This window comes from Mustela putorius, unplaced genomic scaffold (assembly GCF_011764305.1).
Source record: "Mustela putorius furo isolate JIRA1106 unplaced genomic scaffold, ASM1176430v1.1 tig00000744_pilon_pilon_pilon, whole genome shotgun sequence".
NCBI classification, from domain to species: Eukaryota; Metazoa; Chordata; class Mammalia; order Carnivora; family Mustelidae; genus Mustela; species Mustela putorius.
The window spans coordinates 24,499-48,990 of record NW_025421465.1 but is presented as its reverse complement, the minus strand read 5'-3'; the positions used below and the strand labels follow the sequence as shown (position 1 = coordinate 48,990).

Genomic DNA, 24,492 nt, shown 5'->3' with positions numbered 1-24,492 from the left:
TCCAACACATATTGTTTCCTGTCTTGCTAATTTGGCCATTCTAACTTGTGTAAGGTGATATCTCAATATGGTTTTGATTTGAATCTCCCTGATGGCTAGTGACGATGAACATTTTTTCATGTGTCTGATAGCCATTTGTATGTCTTCTTTGGAGAAGTGTCTGTCCATATCTTCTGCCCATTTTTTGATATGATTATCTGTTTTGTGTGTGTAGAGTTTGAGGAGTTCTTGATAGATCCTGGAATATCAATCTTTTGTCTGTACTGTCATTTCAAATATCTTCTCCCATTCCGTGGGTTGCCTCTTTGTTTTTTTTTGACTGTTTCCTTGGCTGTGCAGAAGCTTTTGATTTTGATGAAGTCCCAAAAGTTTATTTTCGCTTTTGTTTCCTTTGCTTTGGAGACATATCTTGAAAGAAGTTGTTGTGGCGGATATTGAATTTTTTTCAGTGAACTGGCATTTTTAAAGTTAATATTATGATTTGGAGACTTATATTTATTGATGCATGTGGCTCTATTTTCTAGATGTATACTATGAATAAACTACAAGTTACAAGAGATGTATGCAGTTGTACATTTAGATGAATAACCTCTCCTCCAAACACCAAGAGTGTCATCTCTATTATATATCCCAGTTTCTAGACATTGTGAGTTTGCTTTCGGGCTGCCATGTTCTGAATTCCACAGGCTCACTTAGCCACATATTAGCCACAAATTGAGTTTCAAAAAGCTTGAAAACTAATCTCATACAGATTTCATTGTCAGGCCTTGGCATTATTAAATTGGAACTCAATAATAAAAAGATAGTTTAAGAAAAAGTGTTTGGAAACAAAAGTGCAACTCTAAGTATTCCTGAAGGCCTTCAAGAAAATTTGAGCAAGGGAGCCCACGGATGGAGGACAGCTGGAGAAGCCCTGCCTCTACATAACCCATTGGGATAAGGATTTATGAGGTTTTCTAGAGTCTATTGTTGCTGAGAAGTCTTCTGTCAGAAAGTCATAACAAATAACATGGAGGACATGGGGAGATGGAGAGGAGAAGGGAGTTGAGGGAAATTAGAAGGGGAGGTGAACCGTGAGAGACTATGGACTCTGAAAAAAAAACCTGAGGGTCTTGAAGGGGCAGGGAGTGGGAGGTTGGGGGAACAAGGTGGTGGGTATTAGAGAGGGCACATATTGCATGGAGCACTGGGTGTGGTGCAAAAAACAATGAATACTGTTACGCTGAAAAGAAATTAAAAAAAAAAACAAAAACATTGAAAACATGGGACATGATTAAGAAATAAATATACAATCAAAAGAGACTATAAAAAAAGTCTATGATGTTTCCTTCATAGTTAATCTTTCCTTTCTCTCTGCTTGGTTTTAATATTTTATCTTTGTATATAATGATGGATTACTAAATCCTACACTTTAATATTATACTGTAGGTTAACCAACTGAAATTTAAATAAAAACTTGGAAAAAAAATAAAATAAGCAGTTAGGTAAAAAAATATATTTTATCTTTGTATTTGTTGTATAGCAATTTCTCTAATGTAGTATCTATGCAAGGGTTTTAAAAAAATTATCTTGTTTGGGAGTCATTGTGATTCTTCAATCTGAGGCCTCATTTCTTTAATTAAGTCTGGAAAATTCTCAGTTCATTTCTTCAATGTTTCCTCTTCTCTGTTTTCTCATTAATTTTTTTTTCTTGGACTTACTCGGTGTATGGTGGGTCTCCTTATTCCGCCCCCCCAAAAGTCTTGACTCCTCTCCCCACATCTTGGTCACTTCATACTGTTTTCTGGGTATTTTTCTCAAAACTAGCCTCTCTCTTCAGTTACTGTCCATGCCATTCATTGAGTCTTTACTTTGAATGTGAATATTTGTATTTTCTAATAATTCATATGGGGTCTTTTCCAAATCTGTTGTATTTTACTTTTATAATACCTTATTTCTTATAGTCTTTATTCTTCCTTTGAGATACAAAGTATTTTAAACATAGTTTATAATTCCTAACAGATTAATTACTTTTATGACGTTTAGGGGGAGATAATTCTGTCACTTGTTGATTGCTGATTATCTTCATAATAAATAGGTTTTGTGTCTGTTTAGTAATTTTGAATTGTGAGAACATCTTTTTGGTTGGTTTTTATTTGTGGGATTCCCATACAGTCTACAGCAACATGAGGAGAAGTTTTATGTTTGCTTCTAAAATGTACCCCAAGGATTTTACCAGTCTGGGAATGATTTTTTTATGTTAGTTTGCCAGTTTGAGGGGTCTAGGATCATATGTGTCTTGTAAATAAGTATATCCATTCCAGGTGCTGTCCAGACCCATAACTGCATTCCCATGGAAGACCTTTCCCCCTCCATGAAGTACAGGATGAGAGAGATGAGTTTTCTTTGAGGGTCCTATAGACACTGGTATATATTCATTTTTCCTGTTTGTGTATATTCTTTCACTGAGAGCTTACCATTTCGAATGTCCTGAACTAATGTGGTGGTGTGTACTTTTCGACCCTTTGCCTCACATAAGCCTATATTCTCACCCCCTGCTCTACATGGGGCCTCTAGACAATGAGGACTGATGGTATACCCCTCCCACCTACCTGTTACCACCACTGCATACATTACAGTAGACAGTTGACTTTTTTTTATTATGTTCAGGTAGCCAGCATATACATCATTAGTTTCTGTTGTAGTGTAGTTTCCTTTACATTCTTAAACACTCATTTATGAATTTAAAAGGATGATTATCATACTTCCTCAACATTTCTACCTATGTTGCATGGGAAGGTGCTTAGTACCTCATATTTCAGCAAGCTAAAGCTTTCAAAATAGCATGTGATGATCTGCAGAAATGTGAGAGGTTGCAATGTTCAGAAAACTAAAAAAAGAGTTGTCTAGTTTTAAACATACTGTGTAGGTGTCTCAGCATGAACTTGGTAAGATAGGTTAATCATTGACAACAGAAGTTCTTCATAAGCCAGATGAAGTTATTTGGATATTATTCTGAAGGCCCTGACTCTTTAAATAGGGAAGTATATGTTGAAAGTTTTCTTCTGGAATCAGTATGGAAGATCTACCAAGGGAGATAAGTAGAGAAACTAGTCATGAGGCTATGAAGTTAGCACTGGTCAGAGATGCTAAATCTTAAACAGTGTGAGTGGATTAAGGGCAAAGGATGAATATAAGGGGAAATGTAGAAGTCAAGGAGTGATTGAATATGAGGAGATGAGGGAGAGATTCCCCCAGCTTTTGCTTTAGGCAATTAGGTGGATGATAATGGTGATGCCATTAACCAACAAAATGGAATAAAGAGTAAAGCCAAGTTATTTTATGACAACTTGAAGCAGTTTCACTATAAAAACCAAATACCTATAATGAACCATTTGTTTATATGTTACATATTAAATGATAACATTATATTCCTTACAGGTTCAGAGAGATCAAATCATGAGGACTGCAATGGGATGAAGTGTGAATTGAAGATGAAGAGTTAGAGCCAGGGAGTACAGAAAATTTTTCAGGACATTTGCCATTGGAAGGAGAAAAGCAGCAGTAGGATGAAAAGACATTACTGAATGAAGGGTTTATAACTGGATGAGGGACTTTCTTAAGGTTTATAGATTATAGAAAAGGAGCCAGTAGAGAGGGTTAAAGGAAGAAGTAGGAAGAAAATGCTATAGTAAATTACAGGAGTGAAGTCATAGACTTAGCAGAAGGGCCATGGTGGTCAGTTGAATTGAAGTCTTTAGGGAACTTGAATAACATAAATAAATCAACTAGAACTATTATGATCCTCAGCCCTATTACCTATGACTTACTTTTTGATTGAAACTCTCTTTCAGGCAGGCTTATTGTCACTTATCATGGGCTGCTCCCCTAATGCTTCACATTCTTCAGTCTTCTTACTCCTTGGGTTCTCAAGAGCTAGAATCTCTCCAGGTCTCCTTTTCTTCCTGTTCCTGGCTATTTACCTGGTCACCATAATAGGGAACATGACTCTAGTGCTACTTATCTCCCGGGACTCCAGGCTCCACTCACCTATGTATTATCTGCTCCGTGGTCTCTCTGTCATAGACATGGGGCTGTCCACTGTCACCCTGCCCCAGTTGTTGGCCCATCTAGTCTCTAATTACCCAGCCATTTCTGCTGCCCGCTGCCTGGCCCAGTTCTTTTTCTTCTATGCATTTGGAGTTACAGATACACTTGTTATTTCTGTCATGGCTCTGGATCGTTATGTGGCCATCTGTAATCCCCTGCACTACCATTCAGTGATGAGTCGCCAACTCTGTGCCTGCCTACTGGCCTTGAGTTGGGTGGTGTCCATAGCGCACACCATGCTGCATGTGGGACTTCTCTTGCCTCTTTACTGGGATGGGGATGCTGAGGGCAATGTTAAACTTCCCCACTTCTTTTGTGACCATCGACCACTTCTGCGAGCCTCTTGCTCTGACATACATTCCAATGAGCTGGCCATATTCTTGGAGGGTGGCTTCCTCATGCTAGGTCCCTGTGCCCTCATTGTACTCTCCTATGCTCGCATTGGGGCCACCATCCTACGTTTGCCTTCAGCTGCTGGTCGCCACCGGGCAGTCTCCACCTGTGGATCCCACCTCACCATGGTTGGCTTCCTCTATGGCACCATCATCTGGGTCTACTTTCAGCCTCCTTCCCAGAACTCTCAAGAACAGGACATGGTGGCTGCTGTGATGTACACTGCCATTACCCCTTTGGCCAACCCTTTTGTGTATAGCCTCCGCAACAAGGATGTCAAGAGTGCCCTTCACAGGCTGCTTGGACTGGGGAGGGCAGACTCCTGATGAGCCTGCTGAAGAGCCATTTTGGGTGGTGAAGGAAAGAAGTGGGAGGGTTCAAGCATTTGGAGAGATGAGGGAAGGATGGCCTGGCTAACTTACGGAACTCCAGATTTGACTCCTGTTGTTGTAGTGCCTGACAGAGCGGTGAACATGTGCCACACATGCTCAGGGCTCCCATGTCATCCTGTATCAGGACTCCCTTCCCCAGACCGTTTATCTTCAGTTATCAAAGTCTATACAAATGAGTCACTAGACCTGGGATGTTGAATCCCAGTTTTGAAGAAGTGTGAGAATATTACTGTGAAATATGAACTGAAACAGAGACAGTGAAGTTAGTTATGATCACGTCTAACTTGGTGTGCTTCCTCATGGGAAGTGTGCTGGTGTGTGTCAGAAAGTTAGGGGAAGGGAGCAGGTTAGGTAAAATGGGATGGTAGTTTTATACCTGTTCATTCAGTGAGCAAATATTGGCCCAAAAGTGAGTGTGAAAGGGGCCATGATTCTGTTATTCTGTATCTTAGCCTCAGTTTCCATGGACTTGTCATAGTGTGAGCATCTTATTCTGATGTGTGTAAATTCTATTTCGTATATTTTAAATTAATTTTCTTTACATTTTCAAGTAAGATGTACAAAGAAAATGCAAAGCCAAAACTCTGCTGCATAAAACAAGGAACAGTGAACTATTTCAACAATGAAGAAGACAAATTGGCTGTGCTTAGCTTGTTGGGAGCTGGACATTGACTTCTATTTTGCCAGCTCTTCTGAGGTTTGCAGTGATAAATAAAAATGTTTGTTGAGCTCTTTTTTATTGAAGTGTAGTTGGCACACAATGTTACATTAGTTTCAGGTGTACAAAATAGTGATTTGATAACTGTATGTTTTGCTATGCTCATCCAAGTGTAGCTACCATTTCTCACCATACAACTCCATTTCAATACCATTAACATTTCTTTTTACTAAGATATAATTGAAATATAACATTGCAAGTTTAACAGTATGTTGATCTGATACATTTATGTGTTGCAATATTACAGTAGTCCCCCTTACCCTCGGGGGTTATGTTCCAAAACCCTCCAGTGGCTGCATGAAACAGTAGATAGTACTAAGCCCTATATATACTATGTTTTTTCCTATACATACATAACTGTGATAAAGTTTAATTTATAAATTAGGCAGATTAATAGAAAATAACAAATAATAAAAAACAGGGATTATTATAACAATATTCTGTAATAAAAATTATGTGAATGTAGTCTGTCTCTCTGAAAATATCCTTATTGTACGGTACTCACCCTTCTTTGTGTGATTATGTGAGATGATGAAATACTTAACGTGATGAGATGAAGTGAGGTCAGTGATGTAGGCATTGTGATACAGGATTACACTGCTGTTGACCTTCTGATGATGCATCAGGAGGAGGACCATCTGCTTCTGGACTGCAGTTGACCACAGGTAGCTGAAATTGCAGAAAAGGAAACCACAGATAAAATGGGAACTGCTGTACCACCAAAGTGTGAGATAACACTTCTACCATGTCATGTAGTTTTCCTCTTTTTTAGTGGTGGTAAAAATGAAAATCTAATCTCTTAGCAACTTTGAAGCTTTTAGTACATTATTGTTGCTTATTATCATTACACTGTGTATTATTAGATCTCCAGAACTTATTTGTCTACTAGGTGCAGGTTGGGTACCCTTAAATAACATCTCCCCAACTCCCCTATTCCTCAGTCTCTGGACTACCATTATACTGTGTTTTTATGAGTTCATCTGTTTTAAGTTCCCCATATAAGTGAGATTGTCATTGTCTTTGTCTGACTTATCTCACTTAGCATAACAACCTCAAGATCCATCCATGTAGTCACAAATGGCAGGATTTCCTTCTTTTTCATGGCTGAATAATATTCAGTTATATATATTATGTTTTATTTTGGATTTCTGTGGGGGTTTTTTTGGAATTTATTTTTATTTTTTATAAACATATAATGTATTTTTTTATCCTCAGGGGTACAGGTCTGTGAATCACCAGGTTTACACACACTTCACAGCATTCACATACTCTCCCCAATGTCCATAACCCTACCCCCTCTCTCTCCCCTCTCCCCCTCCCCCTATCAACCCTCAGTTTGTTTTTTTTTGAGATTAAGAGTCATTTATGGTTTGTCTCCCTCCAAATCCCATCTTGTTTCATTTATTCTTCTCCTACCCCCCCCCCCCCTAACCCCCATGTTGCATCTCAACTTCCTCATATCAGGGAGATTATATGATAGTTGTCTTTCTCTGATTGACTTATTTCGTTAAGCATGATATGCTCTAGTTTCATCCACATCATCACAAATGGCAAGATTTCATTTCTTTTGATGGTTGCATAGTATTCCATTATATATATATATATATATATATATATATATATATATATATATATATATATATATACCACTTCTTCTTTATCCATTTATCTGTTGATGGACATCTAGGTTCTTGTTTGGCTATTGTAGACATTGCTGCTATAAACATTCAGGTGCACGTGCCCCTTTGGATCACTACATTTGTATCTTTAGGGTAAAAACCCAGCAGTGCAATTGCTGGGTTGTAGGGTAGTTTTATTTTCAACAACATTTTGAGGAACCTCCATGCTGTTTTCCAGAGTGGTTTCACACCAGCTTGCATTCCCACCAACAGTGTAGGAGGGTTCCCCCTTCTCCACATCCTCGCTAGCATCTGTCATTTCCTGACTTGTTAATTTTAGCCATTCTGACTGGTGTGAGGTGGTATCTCATTGTGGTTTTGATTTGTATTTCCCTGATGCCGAGTGATGTGGAACATTTTTTCATGTGTCTGTTGGCCATCTGGATGTCTTCTTTGCAGAAATGTCTGTTCATGTCCTCTGCCCATTTCTTTTTTTTTTAATTAAATTTTTTAATTTTTTTTTGGCTTTTTAAAAAACTTTATTTTGAACATAACTATGCTTACAGAAGCATATACAGAAGTGTATACTCATACTGGTTAATAGAATGCCCATTTAAGCCTAACTTATCCTACACAATTTGGACCAAAGACTTGGTACATGGTTTAAGTTTAAAAAAAATTTTTGCAATCTGGTTTATTTTTTCATCTATTACAAGTGTATATAAAAGATCCTCCCATCGAATGCTGCTAAAGCAGGCAGCAAGAACCTTGAGATATTAACCTTTGGTTTGTCTCAGAAAAATAGCACATATTGCAGTGTAAGTTTATAAAATTTGGTGCAACAAAACATTGTTTGTAATGTTTCAATGCCAGTTTACAAAGATCAGTTAACTAATGGATGTTGAAAAGGGTGGGGAGCCTATGTACACAAGTGAAAATGTAAAAGCTATCTGATTTAGTAAAAATTGCATGTAGATTGCAAGTCTACAGAAACGAAGATTCAGATAATTTACCGAATCTGAATTAACACTATCAGCTCAGTTCATCTGCTGAGGTCAACAAGGGAAACTGCACAGACTAGCTGTTTTTTCTGGTTTATGCAAAAAAAAAAGAAAATGAAGTTTCTTCTTCCCCGCAGCTTTCAGTCCAGAACTGATATTATACTACAGGCAAGGTATTCCTTCCATTGTCAACATTCATGGGGTGACATGTGATGAAGTCTACTTGGGCTTAAATTTATTTGCATTAGCACTTAAATACAAAACAGTCTCCAAAGTTAAAGACCACATGACTTTAGAAGTGACTCTAAAAAATAAAATGGCCCTTCTTGGGAGACTAGAATAAAACATCTAGCCAATGATAAGAAGCCTTATCAGAAATGTAGCCCCTTACAAATTACACCTCAATTAAAAAAAAAAAAGTGGCCCCAAAGCAGCTCTGAAAAGAGGAAAAAATATAACAACATATCTTGAAGTTCAATGTGAATATAGGTTCAGAAGACAGAAGAGAGATTTTCATAAGACTACCTAGGATTAGGCTTATAATGTATTCTAGTATTCAAGTTTATCTCTAGTTACTAAACATCAATTTATAAATAACATATTCACTTTTTATTCCTTTAACAAAAGGGAAAATTCTAGTTTCAATTCTATCCAGTGGGGGGGAAACAGAAAACAAAGATTCAAACAGTTCCATGCAAATATCACATTTTTCAAATGGAAGAACTCCCAACTAAACCAGAAGATCTTATTACTAACATATTTTTCATTGAAACAATTTTAACAAGTACAAATACATGGCATTTTTATCCCCTGGGGTACAGGTATGTGAATCACCAGGTTTACACACTTCACAGCACTCACCATAGCACATACCCTCCCCAATGTCTATAACCCCACCCCCTTCCCCCAACCCCCCTCCCCCCAGCAACCCTCAGTTTGTTTTGTGAGATTAAGAGTCACTTATGTTTTGTCTCCCTCCCAATCCCATCTTGTTTCATTTATTCTTCTCCTACCCCCTAAACCCCCCCTGTAGCATCTCCACTTACTCATATCAGAGAGATCATATGATAGATTATGATATATATATATAATCTTACATCTTTTAGAAACATTTTTCTGTTGACAGACACTTAGATTTATGTTGTTTCCATATCTTGGCTATTGTGAATAATGCTACAATAAAATCGGAGTGGGTTATCTTTTTTTTTAAATTTATTTTTTATTTATTTTCAGCATAACAGTATTCATTATTTTTTGCACCACCCCCAGTGCTCCATGCAATCTGTGCCCTCTATAATACCCACCACCTGGTACCCTGACCTCCCACCCCCTGCCCCTTCAAAACCCTCAGATTGTTTTTCAGAGTCCATAGTCTCTCATGGTTCACCTCCCCTTCCAATTTACCCCAACTCCCTTCTCCTCTCTAACTCCCCTATGTCCTCCATGCTATTTGTTATGCTCCACAAATAAGTGAAACCATATGATAATTGACTCTCTCTCTGTTTAACTTATTTCACTCAGCATAATCTCTTCCAGTCCCGTCCATGTTGCTACAAAAGTTGGGGTATTCATCCTTTCTGATGAAGGCATAATACTCCATAGTGTATATGGACCACATCTTCCTTATCCATTCGTCTGTTGAAGGGTATCTTGGTTCTTTCCACAGTTTGGCGACCATGGCCATTTACCCCCCCAAAGATACAGATGTAGTGAAAGGAAAGGCTATCTGTACTCCAATGTTTATAATGGGTTATCTTTTTGATAACTTTCTTTCATTTCCTTTAGACATAACCCAGAAATGATATTGCTAGTTCATATAGTTTTATTTATTTATTTATTTATTTATTTTTAAAGAGAGAAAGCGATAATGCGAGAGGGACAGGCAGAGGGAGAGGGAGAGAAAAAAATCTTAAGCATGTTCCATGCTCAGGTTGGAAGCCGACCCTGGGCTCAATCTCATGACCCTGAGACCATGACCCTAGTCAAAACCAAGAGTCAGACACTTAACTAATGAGCCACCCAGGTGTCCTATATGTTTTATTTTAAGATATTTATTTATTTATTTTTAATTAATTTTTTAAATAAACATATAATGTATTATTAGCCCCAGGGGTACAGGTCTGTGAATCGCCAGGTTTACACACTTCAAAGCACTCACCATAGCACATTGATTATGCTTTTTTGTTTGTGCTTTTTTGTGCCATAGCCAGAAAATCATTGTCCAGCCCAATGTGAAAGAACTTCTTCCCCGTTTTCTTCTAGAAGTTTACATTATCAGACCTTACATTTCAGTCTTTAATCCATTTTGAACTAATTTTTGGGTGTGGTGTAACATAGAGGTTCAGTTTCCATTTTTCTTGGTGTGGCTGGCCAGGTCCATCAACACCATTTGTTGAAGAAATTCTTTCTTCCTCACAGAGTGTTGTTCATGTTCTTGTCAAAAGTCAGTTGACAAAGTTAAGTGGGTGTATTTCTGGACTTTCAGTTATATTGCATTGATCTCCATATCTGTCCTTTTGCAAGTACCACATTCTTTGACTGCTGTAGCTTTTTTTAACTTTTATTTTTTAAATTATTTATTTGCTTGTTTGTTTATTTATTTATTATGTTCAATTAGCCAGCATATAGTACATAATTTTTTTTACAGATTTTACTTATTTATTTGACAAAGAGAGAGCACAAGCAGAAGGAGTAGCAAGCAGAGGGAGAGGGAGAAGCAGGCTCCCCATGGAGCAAGGAGCCTTTTGTGGGGGCTCAATCCCAGGACCCTGGGATCATGACCTGAACCAAAGGCAGATGCTTAACCGACTGAGCCACTCAGGTGCCCCCTCATTAGTTTTTTGATGCAGTGTTTCAGTGATTCATTAGTTGCATATAACACCCAGTGCTCATCACCACGCATGCCATCCTTAATACCCATCACCCAGTTACCCCATCCCCCCACCCCCTTCCTTCTGTAACTCTCAGTTTGTTTCCCAAAGTCCAGAGGTGTTCATGTAAACAATTCTTTTAATTTCAGGTGTAGGACTTAGAAACTCATCATTTACAATACTTAGTGCTCATCACAAGTGCCCTCCTTAATACCCATGAAAAAGAAAAAAATAAGTAAATTTAAATTTCATATTAAAACAAACTATTTTAATATTATCAAGTGGCCAATGTTAAAATTTCCAGTTGTCTCATAAATATAATAAAATGTTTTTATAGTTTTAAAAAATTAGGACCCAAATAAGGTTTACATACTGTGATTGGTTATTTAGTCTCTTCAGTCTCTTTCTTCTTTCTCCCCCCACCCTTTTTTTCCTTCCTCTTTCCCCCTACTCTCCTCTATCTCTAGCAATTTATTTGTAGAAGATAATCAAGTAATTTTCCTGCAGAATTCCCTGTAGTCTGAATTTGTGTGAGTTCTTCCTTATCTTGCAGTTTAATGTGTTCCTCTGTGCTTTGTATTTTCCATAACCTGAAAGTTGGATGTAGAAGCTTTGTCAGATTCATGTTTGGCTTTTGGAAAGGAGAGACAACTCCATAGGTTGTGTGGGAGAGGTAATGTCTGGTTAGGTCGCTTCTTTGGTGAAATTAGCAGCTATTGCTATTCAACGTCTAGATCTAGAGCAACAATTAAAGCAGAAGTATATGTGTGTGGAAGGGGAAAGAAATCAGGTGGAAGTAGGAAGGAACAGTCTAAAATCCAGGAATGTTTGCTCAGAATGAAACTGATAGAAGAGAATCACATCCATTTGACAATGCATAAGCCTATATCCATTGTGGAAATATGTCACTTTCCCAAGGTAAGGAGAGCTGTTAGAAAGTCAAATAGATCCTCTGCAAACAAAAATAAATGTATTACATTTTTTGAGGAAGTTGATACTATTTTGATTGATTAAAAATCTCTTTCTTTCCACTGAATTCTGATCATATTCATCAGTTAATAATTTGATTTTCTAGTTTGTGACTAAGCTGCTTTTCCACAGGTTAATGGAGGAAAGTACTTGTATGCATCCAGTTTATAGTCATTTCCACATATCTAATCCATATCAATAGCCACATGTCATTATTACTTTATATTAGGCCAAAGACAATTTGCATATAATTTCATATTTTTCAGGGTGGAGCTTCACTTCCTGCTGCTGCTTTTATACTAAAAGGGTTGTTCAAATCAGGTATTCTGTGGATGATAGTTCTAAAGTAGATAAGCAAAATGAGTAGATGAAATTCAGCAAAGGATGCACTTGGGTGAGGGCAGGAAATTTGGAACTGACTGGAGAGCAGAATAGAAACATAGCAGCGGTCAAAGTTGTCCCACTGATATCTCATAAAGCCTCATGCCTTGCAGCTAATTCAGCTGGGTTAAGATGTTTGGATTAATAACAAACAATAACAGGAAGGATAGTTTAGGAAAGCTGGCTTCCTGAAATGATGAAATGGGAATCAATTTCCTCTTGGGGTTTTTTTCTTGCTCAACTGTTGACATTATACAAAGAAGACTATGGTTTCCCCCAAAGGGTTGACCTTCCCTATAGACACAATTGTTTTCTGAAGCTCTAGGGTGACATTTGGGTATAAGAAAGGAGAAGGAGCAGACTCCAGAGCTATAGACCCAGCTGATAAAGGAAGGTAGATGGGCTCATCCCATTGTAATTGCTATTTCATCTAAATACAGTTGGAGGCTCCTGGAGTTGGTAGAGTCCCAGAATGAGTCCCTGTAAGTGATGATGCTTCTTTGGGATGAGCAACCATATAGAAAGGCTTTTATGGAAAATGAAGAGAAGACAATCCTTAATTTGTGAGTTTTATGAGAATATGGTGAAGAAGGAGCACAGCTCTATTCATACTTTCTATCTTGAGTGTGTGTGGGTTAGATACAGAGAGAAGGTGAGAGTAAGATTATACTCTGCCCTCATAGTAAATAGAAGGGGCACAGTAAATAATCATAATCCTCAGAGTCCACAGTCTCTCATGGTTTTTTTCTCCCCCTCCAATTTCCCCAAACTCCCTTCTCCTCTCCATCTCCCCAGGTCCTCTGTGTTATTCCTTATGCTCCACAAATAAGTGAAATCATATGATAATTGACTGTCTCTGCTTGACTTATTTCATTCAGCATAATCTCTTCCAGTCCCCATTTATGTTAATACAAAAGTTGGGTAGGTATCCTTTCTGATGGAGGCATAATACTCCATGGTATATATGGACCACATCTTCCTTATCCATTTGTCCATTGAAGGGCATCTTGGTTCTTTCCACAGTTTGGTGTCTGTGGCCATTGCTGCTATGAACATTGGGGTACAGATGGCCCTTCTTTTCACGACATCTGTAACTTTGGGGTAAATACCCAGGAATGCAATTGCAGGGTCATAGGGAAGCTCTATTTTTAATTTCTTAAGGAATCTCCACACTGTTTTCTGACGTGGCTGCACCAACTTGCATTCCCACCAAGAGTGTAAGAGAGTTCCCCTTTCTCCACATACTCTCCAACACATGTTGTTTCCTGTCTTGCTAATTTTGGCCATTCTGCCTGGTATACAATGGTATCTCAATGTGGTTTTGATTTGAATCTCCCTGATGGCTAGTGATGATGAACATTTTTTTCATGTGTCTGTTAGTCATTTGTATGTCTTCTTTGGAGAAGTGTCTACTCATGTATTCTCTCCATTTTTTGACACAATTATCTGTTTTGTGTGTGTTGAGTTTGAGGAGTTCTTTATAGATCTTGGATATCATCCCTTTGTACTGTCATTTGTAAATATCTTCTCCCATTCCATGGGTTGCCTCCTTGTCTTGTTGACTGTTTCCTTTGCTGTGCAGAAGCTTTTGATCTTGATGAAGTCCCAAAGGTTCATTTTCACTTTTGTTTCCTTTGCCTTTGGAGACATATCTTGTAAGAAGTTGCTGTGGCAGGTGTCAAAGAGATTACTGCCTATGTTCTCCTCTAGGATTCTGATGGATTTCTGCCTCATGTTGGGCTCTTTTATGCATTTTGAGTTTATATTTGTGTATGGTGTAAAAGAATGGTTGAGTTTCATTCTTTGACACATAGTTGTCCAATTTCCCAGTACCGTTTATTGCAGAGACTGTATTTTTTTTCCACTGTATATTTTTTTCCTGTCAAAAGATTTGTCAAAGATTATTTGACCATAAAGTTGAGTGAGGGTCCATATCTGTGCTCTCTACTCTATGGACTTTGAGAAACAAACTGAGGGATTTCGAGGGGTGGGGTGGGGGTGGGAGGTTGGGTGAGCCTTGTGGTGGGTATTATGGAGGACACATATTGCATGGAGAACTGGGTATATAGTGCAGAAACTGAATTCTGGAACACTGAAAAGAAATAAAAATTTAAAGAGGAAGTGGTGATGCAACATGGGGGCTTAAGGGGGTAGGAGAAGAATAAATGAAACAAGATGGGATTGGGAGGGAGACAAACCATAAGTGACTCTTAATCTCACAAAACAAACTGAGGGCTGCTGGGGGAGGGGGGTTGGGAGAAGGGGGGTGGGGTTATGGACATTGGGGAGGGTATGTGCTTTGGTGAGTGCTGTGAAGTGTGTAAACCTGGCGATTCACAGACCTGTACCCCTGGGGATAAAAATATATGTTTATAAAAAATAAAAAATTTTAAAAAAGCAGGATTTTGAATGGAAATATGAAGGCTTAGATGGAGAATATAGTCATGCAGTCAGAGAGGGAATGGAAAGATATTTCAAAGTTCCCAGGTGCAAGAAATGTGTGGCAAAGGCCCTAATTTATTTTGTGAGAATTTGGAAGATACATTTTTGAGACAGAGAAAAGGAGGTTCTGAATTTAGATCTCAGATTCAAACTTTGTGATTCCTCAGCACAGGGAAACAGACTAGAAATAGAATTTAGACCAAGAAGGCATTTAATAGAGCATATTTCAAATATTTAGGTATTGATGAAACAGTGAATGATCTCATATCTTTTGGTTCTTCCATCAAAGAAGAAAGATGAAAATAAGAAGGATTAAGGCTTAACACTCTAGCTCTATTCCTTCTCAATGATTTTAGATGTCTCCAAAGCACCAGGTGGTAATGAGGAAAACTGAGACGCTTTTGTTCATTCCAGGGGTTCTTCCAGGGGTTTCTTCTTCTTTTTTTTCCCTCTCCCATTTCAATTTAATTTATGGCTCAAGGTGTTCAAAATCTGTATATGTGTATATCTTCATACCTTTCCTAAATGGACTATTCTTTTCTCTATCTTCCCCTAGCATCAGCATCCTTGATCCCTTAAAGCTCTCTGAACAGGACTTCTAGAGCTTAGGCTCTGAAGAGGCTAATGTTGAGATATTGGGAAATAGAAAATATACAGAAATGAGTCTTGAAGAAGTCAGCCAACAAGAACACTACCACTGCTTAGTATTCTTTTTGCATATCATTAGTTTACAAACACAGATTTGCTTTTCTTCAAAGAAAACGGACTCTTTGTTATTACATTCTTCCCATAATGGATAAATCTATATGCTTTTCCAATTTTTCCTTCTTGGAGATCTTTTTTTTTTTTCACCCTTTCCCCATGAAGGGGATCATCCCTTCTCTCTTCCTTCCCATCCTTTCTCGTTTACTTTCATCTATATCTCCCTGGGGCAGTCTTTGTATGGCTACTGCCTTGAATGAGTAATAGGATTGCAAGAGGGTATATAGTTTGATCTATATCCATGGACATAGAGAAGGCTACAGGAAGAAATAAAAACTAACAGACACTGGAAAATTAAAAGTTTTGTTATCTTTTAAGCTCCTGTTCCATGATTGCTAAGTAAAGAAAATCACCAAGAGAGATGTCCTTAAAATAGTTTTAATTCTTCATCTGAATATTTGGAACACTCTCCTTTAGTGGGTAGAAACACTGGAGCATCAAAGAATAAATGTAAACATAGCATGTCATTTGGCTCTGCATGAAAAATATTTATGTAGTTAAACTAATGTAAATGTAGTCTACTAGTTTTTAGCGTTTACCTGGAGAGTTAGCTGTGGTTACAACTCAATTTATATGTCTTCAGTTTTGACAAATGTATAAATCAAGATACAGCTTTCCAAAGGTTTGGAGGGTGCAGGGATGAGGAAGAGAAGAGGAGTCTGAAGTTGATGGAATAATGTGTTATGATGAGCGCTAGGTGTTATACACAACTAATGAATCATTCAACGCTAAACTAATGATGTATTGTATTTTGACTAACTGAACATAATAAAAATACATAAAAAATACATAAAAACTTAAAAAATTAGAAAAGATAAGTACAAAAGCAAAAATGTATAGATTTAAGCATACCATTTAAAAGCAGAAAAGCAACTAATTTAAGAACTAAAATAACCATCAAAAATTGGGGAAAAGAGGAGAGAAGAATGGGGATAATGTGAACAAGATAAAACCTCATCTTTCATAATAGAGAGCCAGAGGATAAATTGATAAAACTGGTACATAGATTCATAAACAAGATGTATATGATTTAGAAGCATAGAGGTGTGAACCACTGGAAGAGATAAAACGTGTGGCCCAAACAAACAAACAAACAAAAAACAAAACAAACTAAACATAAAGCAACATTAGGGTCAGAGACTTTGCTTTTTATTGTATGTTCCTTTTTAAAAAAATTTTTTAAATTTATTTTCAGCATAACAGTATTCATTGTTTTTGTACCACACCCAGTGCTCCATGCAATCCGTACCCTCTCTAATACCCATCACCTGGTTCCCCCAACCTCCCACCCCCCGCCCCTTCAAAACCCTCAGATTGTTTTTCAGAGTCCATAGTCTCTCATGGTTCACCTCCCCTTCCAATTTCCCCCAACTCCCTTCTCCTCTCTATCTCCCCATGTCCTCCATGCTATTTGTTATGCTCCACAAATAAGTGAAACCATTGTATGTTCCTTTTACTCTACTAGTTTAACAATTTTTCTCTCATTTATGAAAAAATATAGTATTTTACCAAATAGTAGCCTCTTTGGTATACCATGTACATCTGCCAATAGGGAAAACCTGAACTGAAAGGAAACAAGATTCACATCTACTGGAAGATTACATTATTTATTGAAAATTAATCATTAAGAATATCAATGATGATGTTAATCATTTCTGCTCTCATCCCAGGTAAGTTCATTTGACTTAATGGAACAGGAATTGCCCTACCAAAGGAACAATAGCTTCTGGACATACAAAGTTAGGACCAGATCTTCACTTTAGGGCTCCATCAAAGATGCAGAGACTCGGACATCTGCCTGGAGCCTTGACATAATTTCCTTTACTACCAACTCTGACAGTCAGTAAATTGTGGTGCTTATGTCTAATAAAACTATACAGGGTTGAGTACAGGTTTTGTCTCTCAGAGCCTATAAGACCTTCAACAAAGTAGTCTCTTCGCTTTAGCTCTCTCATCTGTAATATAAAAAAGTAGTTTGTATCATATGGGATTGTTTGACAATTAAATGTATGGTGTTTAAATGTATGGTGTTTAGTATGCTCTTCAGTGCATTGCAAACACTAAAGATATTCTGTGTTTAGTGATGCCTTCTTTGGTATACAGCAACCATGTATGATTTCTCCTACTTCCCTTAATATATATCATATCAAGAGATTGTAAGTGGTCAGCAAATGAATCTGGAATAAACTAAAGAGTGTGGGTGGGTACTTCAGTGGATGGATAGAAAGATAATGACAAGGGAAAGAGTTGAAAGAAAAAAAGGCCTTTTGAAAACTAGGGACATCCCATGCAAGAAAAAAAGGTGGTGTTTCCTAAAGGCTATCCCAGAGTAAACTTCAGCATTATTTAATCCTAACACTTGCTGTTGGTGGGTAATAATGATCCTGTGTTATGGCCACTAGAAACAGGACAGAAGTAACTGAATTTGTCTTATTGGGCCTGTCCAGCTGGCCAGAGATGCAGCCAGTTATTTTCGGGATTGTCCTTTCCATGTACCTGGTGGCACTTATGGGCAATGCCCTATTAGTAATTGTTGCCCTTTCAGACCCCAAGCTTCAGACCCCAATGTATTTCCTGCTCAGTCAGCTTTCCTTCATTGACATGTTTCTGACAACCATCACTGTTCCCCAGATGCTGGTGCACACACTGTCTGCAAATAGAACCATCTCCTTTAATTGCTGCATGATCCAGCTGTTCTTTTTTATGGCTGTGGGCAGCATGGAAGGCCACTTGCTGGCTGCCATGGCCTATGACCGCTATGTTGCCATCTGTGACCCCTTAAGATACTCTGCCATCATCAGCCATCACCTCTGTCTGCGCATAACCTTGACCTCATGGGTGGTCGTCAGCCTCAACAGCCTCCTTTATAGTGTGTTGGTCACCCGCTTAACCTTTTGCGACAACCAGGTCATCCACTTCTTCTGTGACATCACACCCTTGCTGCTGAGCTCTCTTTGCACCCGACCAGTGGTCAACGAAATGCTAATATTTACTGAGGGTGTAGCTGTGGTGGTCAGCCCCTTCTTCTTCATTTTAGGTTCCTATGCCCGCATTGGCATTGCCATAGTCCGCATGCACTCAGTTTCTGCCCTGCGCAAAGCCCTGTCCACATGTAGCTCCCACATTCTGGTTGTGCTGCTTCTGTATGGCTCTGTGATCCGCATGTACCTCCGGCCATCTTCCAGCTATGACTTGGACCAGGATCGCCAAGTTGCCATCTTTTACACAGTAGTTACCCCTATGCTAAACCCACTAATCTACAGTTTGCGGAAACCAGGAAGTTAAAGGGGGCTCTGCGAAGGCTTTTCATGAAACTCTCCATCTCAGGAAGCTTCCAACCTGGTTCCCAGGTGAACAGGAGATGTCAGCACGTCTCCTGAGCCCAAGGAGTTAAGGTCTAACTTGAAAATGCCTCAAATAAATGGGTTACATTCGTAATACCTGGTATCGTTCACAATCATGTGAAATAATTTTCCTTGTTGGCTCCCTTCTGCCTGGATTTGGGAAGAAATGAATTTGTAAATAAATAATTCTGATCCTCATTGACTGACCTAAAATCTCATCATATTGGAACTGGACAAATAATTTTATTGATTTACTTTATTTTTCAAAATATTTTATTTATATATTTATTTGTTTAAGAGATTGAGAGAGAGAGGGAGAAGGAGAGAGAGAATGGATGGAGGGACAGAAGGAGGGTGAGAGAGGGAATCTCAAGCAGACTCCACGCTGACCATGGAGCCTGATGTGGGGCTCCATCATGACCCTGAGATCATAACCTGAGCCAAAATCAAGAGCCAAATGCTTAACCAATTGAGCCACTTAGGCACCCCCTGAACTGCTGTTTTTAGATCACCAAACCTGAACCTCTCATCTTTTAAAACTAATATGGAGCATAGGGGATTGCTAAGCCAAATTATACATCAGTGAGGCCTGCAGAACTGTGATCATTTTAGTCATATCATGGCAGTGTCATATACTTGTCATTGTGACAGGTGTAAGGTGATATCTCATTGTAGTTTTGATTTGCATTTCTCTGATGATAAGTGATGATGAGTATCTTTTCATGTGTCTGTTGACCATCTGTAGGTCTTCTTTGGAGAATTGTCTGTTAATGTCTTCTGCCCATTTTTAATTGGATTGTTTGTGTTTTTTTGGTGTTGAGTTGCATAAGTTATTTATACATTTGGGATACTAATCCGTTATCAGATATATCACTGGCAAATGTCTTCATGCAAATGTCATTTAGTAGGTTGTCTCATTGTTTTGTTGCTTGTTTCCTTTGATGTGAAGAAGTTTTTTATTTTGATGTATTTTCAATAGTTTATTTTTGCTTTTCTATCCCTTGTCTCAGGGGACATATCTAGAAAAATGTTGCTATGGCCAATGTCAGAGAAATTACTGCCTGTGGTCTCTTCTAGGATTTTCATAGTTTCTGTCTCACATGAATGTCTTTAATCCATTTTGAGTTTTTTGTGTATGGTGCAAGAAAGTGGTCCAGTTTCATTGTTTTGCATGTAGCTGTTCAGTTTTTCCCAACACTATTTGTTGAAGAGACTGTCTTTTTTCCATTGCATATTCTTGCCTCCTTTGACAAGGACTAATTGACCATATAATTGTGAGTGTATTTATGGGCTCTTTATTCTGTTCCATTGATCCATGTGTCTATTTTTGTGCTGGTACTATACTGTTTTGATTATTATATCCTTGTAGTATATCTTGAAATCAGGAATTGTGATACCTCCACTTCTGTTCTTCTTTTTCAAGAATTCTTTGGCATTCAGGGTCTTTAGTGGTTTCACACAAATTTTAGGATTATTTGTTCTAGTTCTGTGAAAAATGCAGTTGGTATTTTGAGAGAGATTGCATCAGATCTGTAGATTGTTTTGGGATGAACATTTTAACAAAATTTGTTCTCCCAATCCATAAGCATGGAATATCATTGCATTTATTTGTGTGATCTCTAATTTCTTGCATCAGCATGCTATAGTTCTCAGAGTATAGATGTTTCACCCGAGGAGAGTGATTTTTTGAGCAGACCATAGAGTAGTCTATCTCTTTTAAAATTATAATAATTTTACATTCTCACATTATTTTAAATTCATAGTAATAACTAGCAGTTCAGTAATTACAGTGACTAAATTATTCTATCTGAGCTTTCATGTCCCTCCATAAAAGACAGTATAGGACATAGAGCACTGGTAATAGAGATTGGGAGAGAGAGTGGCTCTAACACTAGAAGTAAGTGGTCCTATATGGGACATATGTCAAGTAGGCTGTTTAAATACACTGATAGACTTGATGTAATATGTAAGGGGAAAAGAAGAATCAAAGATGGACTATGAAAATAGTGGGTGGAATCATTGTGCCATTTATTTATATGTGATGGTGTCTGTATTATTGCTGTAAAGAAACACATACATTTGAGAGATAAAGGGAGCAGTGTTTTATAATTACACTGAAATAATAGAAGTAGTAAGTAGCTCTTTTGTGTAAATATGATTTTCTAAATATTCTTCTTCTTGAAGATGTCTGAATGAAATAGAGTGCAAAAACCCAAGAGAAAATGCTAAAAGGCTTTGTTGAAGGTGGTGTGGGGTCATGTTCAAGGGGATGGACTCTGGAACCAGATACCATGAATTAGAATGCCACTATTGTCACAACTTGTCATGTGACTTTTTTTCTCGGGCTATTGGTAACCAGTTTTAGCTGGACCTGCCCTGGTAGTGATTATGATTACAAAAATGCCCTCAGTAATGATCAGGAAACTTTGAAAAAAAATTTTATTACCCTCAGGTCTGGAAAGCATATTGTACACTTGGTACCCCATAGTGAGGTCACAGGTACAGAGAAAGCATAGGAGAGCATAGGCTTAGTGTTCTGCTTTTATTGGGGTTGAGGGAAGGGGCCTTGGGTTTTACAGGTTGATTCTATTGGTGGATTTAAAACATAAGGGCAGGACTTTAAAGTGTGGGAAGAGAAAAAAACAAATGGCACAAATGGTCAGTTAATCTAAATCAGCCAAGATTTCTGAAGCAAATGAGCAGGGGGTGGTGGCATAGAAGGTTGGAGAGTTCTGGCTCTTTACTAGTCAGTGTGGCTGGCAGTGTATTTATTGAGATAGCCTTTTTAAAGTGTAACCCTCCAGAATCAAAGCTAAATCAAGCACTTAGTCTACAAAAAGTAAAACCATTTAGTGCTCTTTGACAATGATTCAACTACTCTGCCTCAGTTATCCATCTGTAAAGAAGAGAGAAACAGTATCTATAATTTAGGGTTGTTGAGGAATTTATGAGTAAAATATATGTAAAGCCCTTATAATACTGACCAGCTCATGAAAACCATATGTGTGTGTCCTATTATTACTAATATTCTTATTACTATCAATAGCATACAGATAAGAAATAATGGGAGAAAAGAACAGAGTTAATAGCTAAAGGTTTTGATATCTGTATGTACCTAAAGGCTACTGATGAAATGAGAGTAAGGCCAGTAATTATTCTGCTTCATTTTTTTATTGACTGCACCACAGTTGCTAGCATGTGTGTATTGTATTGGTTGACATTTCCTTCAAAGTACTGAATAAGAGATAATTTAGTGGAACAGAGTAGAGAACCCAGATATGGACCCTCAACTCTATGGTCAAATAATCTTTGACAAAACAGGAAAAAATATACAGTGGAAAAAAGACAGTCTCTTCAATAAATGGTGCTGGGAAAAACTAGGCAGCTATATGTAGAAGAATGAAACTCGACCATTCTCTTACACCGTACACAAAGATAAACTCAAAATGGATAAAAGACCTCAACGTGAGACAGGAATCCATCAGAATCCTAGAGGAGAACATAGGCAGTAATCTCTTCGATATCAGCCACAGCAACTTCTTTCAAGATATGTCTCCAAAGGCAAAGGAAACAAAAGCAAAGATGAACTTTGGGACTTCATCAAAATCAAAAGCTTCTGCACAGCAAAGGAAACAGTCAAGAAAACAAAGAGGCAACCCACGGAATGGGAGAAGATATTTGAAAATGACAGTACAGACAAAAGGTTGATATCCAGTATCTATAATGAACTCCTCAAACTCAACACACACAAAACAGACAATCATCAAAAAAAAATGGGCAGAAGATATGGACAGACACTTCTCCAATCAAGACATACAAATGGCTAGCAGACACATGAAAAAATGTTCTTCATCACTAGCCATCAGGGAGATTCAAATTAAAACTTCATTGAGATATCACCTTACACCAGTTAGAATGGCCAAAATTAGCAAGACAAGAAACAACATGTGTTGGAGAGGATGTGGAGAAAGGGGAACCCTCTTCCACTGTTGGTGGGAATGCAAGTTGGTGCAGCCTCTTTGGAGAACAGTGTGGAGATTCCTCAAGAAATTAAAAATAGAACTTGACTATGGTTCTGACTATACAACCTTTCTTAGTCTTTTCCATTTGATTGAGCCTGGTTGCTTAGCCTTCGTGGAAATTCATGAGTTCCACATACACTTTTAATAAATCTATGAATTAACCAGAATTGTTTTCTGCTGCCTACATTGAAGTATATTACAACCCTGTTGTTTAATGGCAGACCCAGAGCACACTCTCAGTTATAACTAAATACATAGTTTCCTGTTCCTGTGCTTTTTGGTTTAAGGGATAGCTCAGAACAATATTCAGTGGTAAAATCCATAATATATACCTAATTTGGATATTTCTAGGAAGTTCTAATGGAAACAGATATGTGAGGGACAAAATTGTTTTCCCAGAATCATAGATAAAACTAGAAACTGTGTTTGGGGATTTTAGCTGGAGGAAGAAGTTCATATTCTGCTCACCCATTTTCTGAAGGCTCCCTTGACATCCCCATTCCTCAGGCTATAAATGAAGGGGTTCAACATGGGGGTTACCACTGTGTACATGACTGTCAGGATGCGACCCTCAGGTGCCGAATAGCTGGTAAGAGGCCGGAAGTAGACCCATGTGAGTGTGCCATAGAAGATAGCCACCACAGTGAGGTGAGAGCCACAGGTAGAAAAGGCTCTCCACTTGCTCTTGGCTGAGGAGCTCCGGAGGACCACTGAGATGATGCGGGCATAGGAAGCAATGATAAAGACCAGAGCTCCATTGATGACAATAACACCCTCTGTATGAATCATTAGGGTGTTGAGATAGGGGCTGGAGCAGGAAATCTTCATCAGAGGGTAGAGGTCACAGAAGAAATGGGGGATCTTGTTATCTGCACAGAAGATCAATCGGCCCATGAGAAAGGTGTGCAGCATGGCATGAAGATGAGAGAGGATCTGGCACAGAGCCACCATCTGTGAACATAGTATTCTGGTCAGGATCCTAGGGTAGTGGAGAGGGTAGCATATGGCAATGTATCTGTCATAGGCCATTGCAGCCAGAAGGAAGTTTTCCATGGCTGCAAAGCAAATGAAGAAATAAGTCTGAGCTAAGCATCCCATGTAGGAAATAGCCTTGGTAGGAGAAAAAATGTTCTGTAGCATTTTGGGGACTGTGGTGGAGGTGAAGCAGATGTCTGCCAAAGCCAAGTTACTGAGGAAGATATACATGGGGGTGTGGAGGCGTGGAGTAGAGATAATCAGTGTGATGATGGCAAAGTTCCCCGAAATGTTGATTGCATACATCAGTAGAAAAAGAAGGAAGAGTGGAACCTTCTCTTCCGGCTGGGCAGAAATGCCCAAGAGAACAAAATGGGATACACTGGTCCAGTTGGTATTGACCATCAGTTGCTATAAAACAAACAGATTTAATACTTTTTATTGAGATATATAATTGCCATATAACATTATATTTGTTTCAGGTGTACACCATAATGATTCAGTATTTGTATATG

General features: G+C 38.3%; 3 protein-coding genes across 3 annotated transcripts; 2 read left to right on the top strand and 1 right to left on the bottom strand.

Moving 5' to 3' along the window:
* The first annotated feature begins 3,854 nt into the window (after window positions 1-3,854).
* LOC123393157 (olfactory receptor 1B1-like) lies at window positions 3,855-4,808 on the top strand. Its single transcript, XM_045084228.1, has one exon. It carries the CDS (start codon window positions 3,855-3,857, stop codon window positions 4,806-4,808), a length of 954 nt encoding a protein of 317 aa, XP_044940163.1.
* Window positions 4,809-18,027: 13,219 nt separating this feature from the next.
* On the top strand, window positions 18,028-18,921 carry LOC123393156 (olfactory receptor 1361-like). Its single transcript, XM_045084227.1, has one exon. The coding sequence runs from the start codon at window positions 18,028-18,030 to the stop codon at window positions 18,919-18,921; it is 894 nt and encodes a 297-aa protein (XP_044940162.1).
* A 4,534-nt stretch (window positions 18,922-23,455) lies between these two features.
* Window positions 23,456-24,382, bottom strand: LOC123393155 (olfactory receptor 1Q1-like). Its single transcript, XM_045084225.1, has one exon. It carries the CDS (start codon window positions 24,380-24,382, stop codon window positions 23,456-23,458), a length of 927 nt encoding a protein of 308 aa, XP_044940160.1.
* Window positions 24,383-24,492: the final 110 nt, after the last annotated feature.

Excerpts from the sequence above, each read along its gene's own strand:
- LOC123393156 (XM_045084227.1), top strand. The coding sequence starts at position 18,028 with ATGGCCACTAGAAACAGGACAGAAGTAACTGAATTTGTCTTATTGGGC.
- LOC123393155 (XM_045084225.1), bottom strand. The coding sequence starts at position 24,382 with ATGGTCAATACCAACTGGACCAGTGTATCCCATTTTGTTCTCTTGGGC.
- LOC123393157 (XM_045084228.1), top strand. The coding sequence starts at position 3,855 with ATGGGCTGCTCCCCTAATGCTTCACATTCTTCAGTCTTCTTACTCCTT.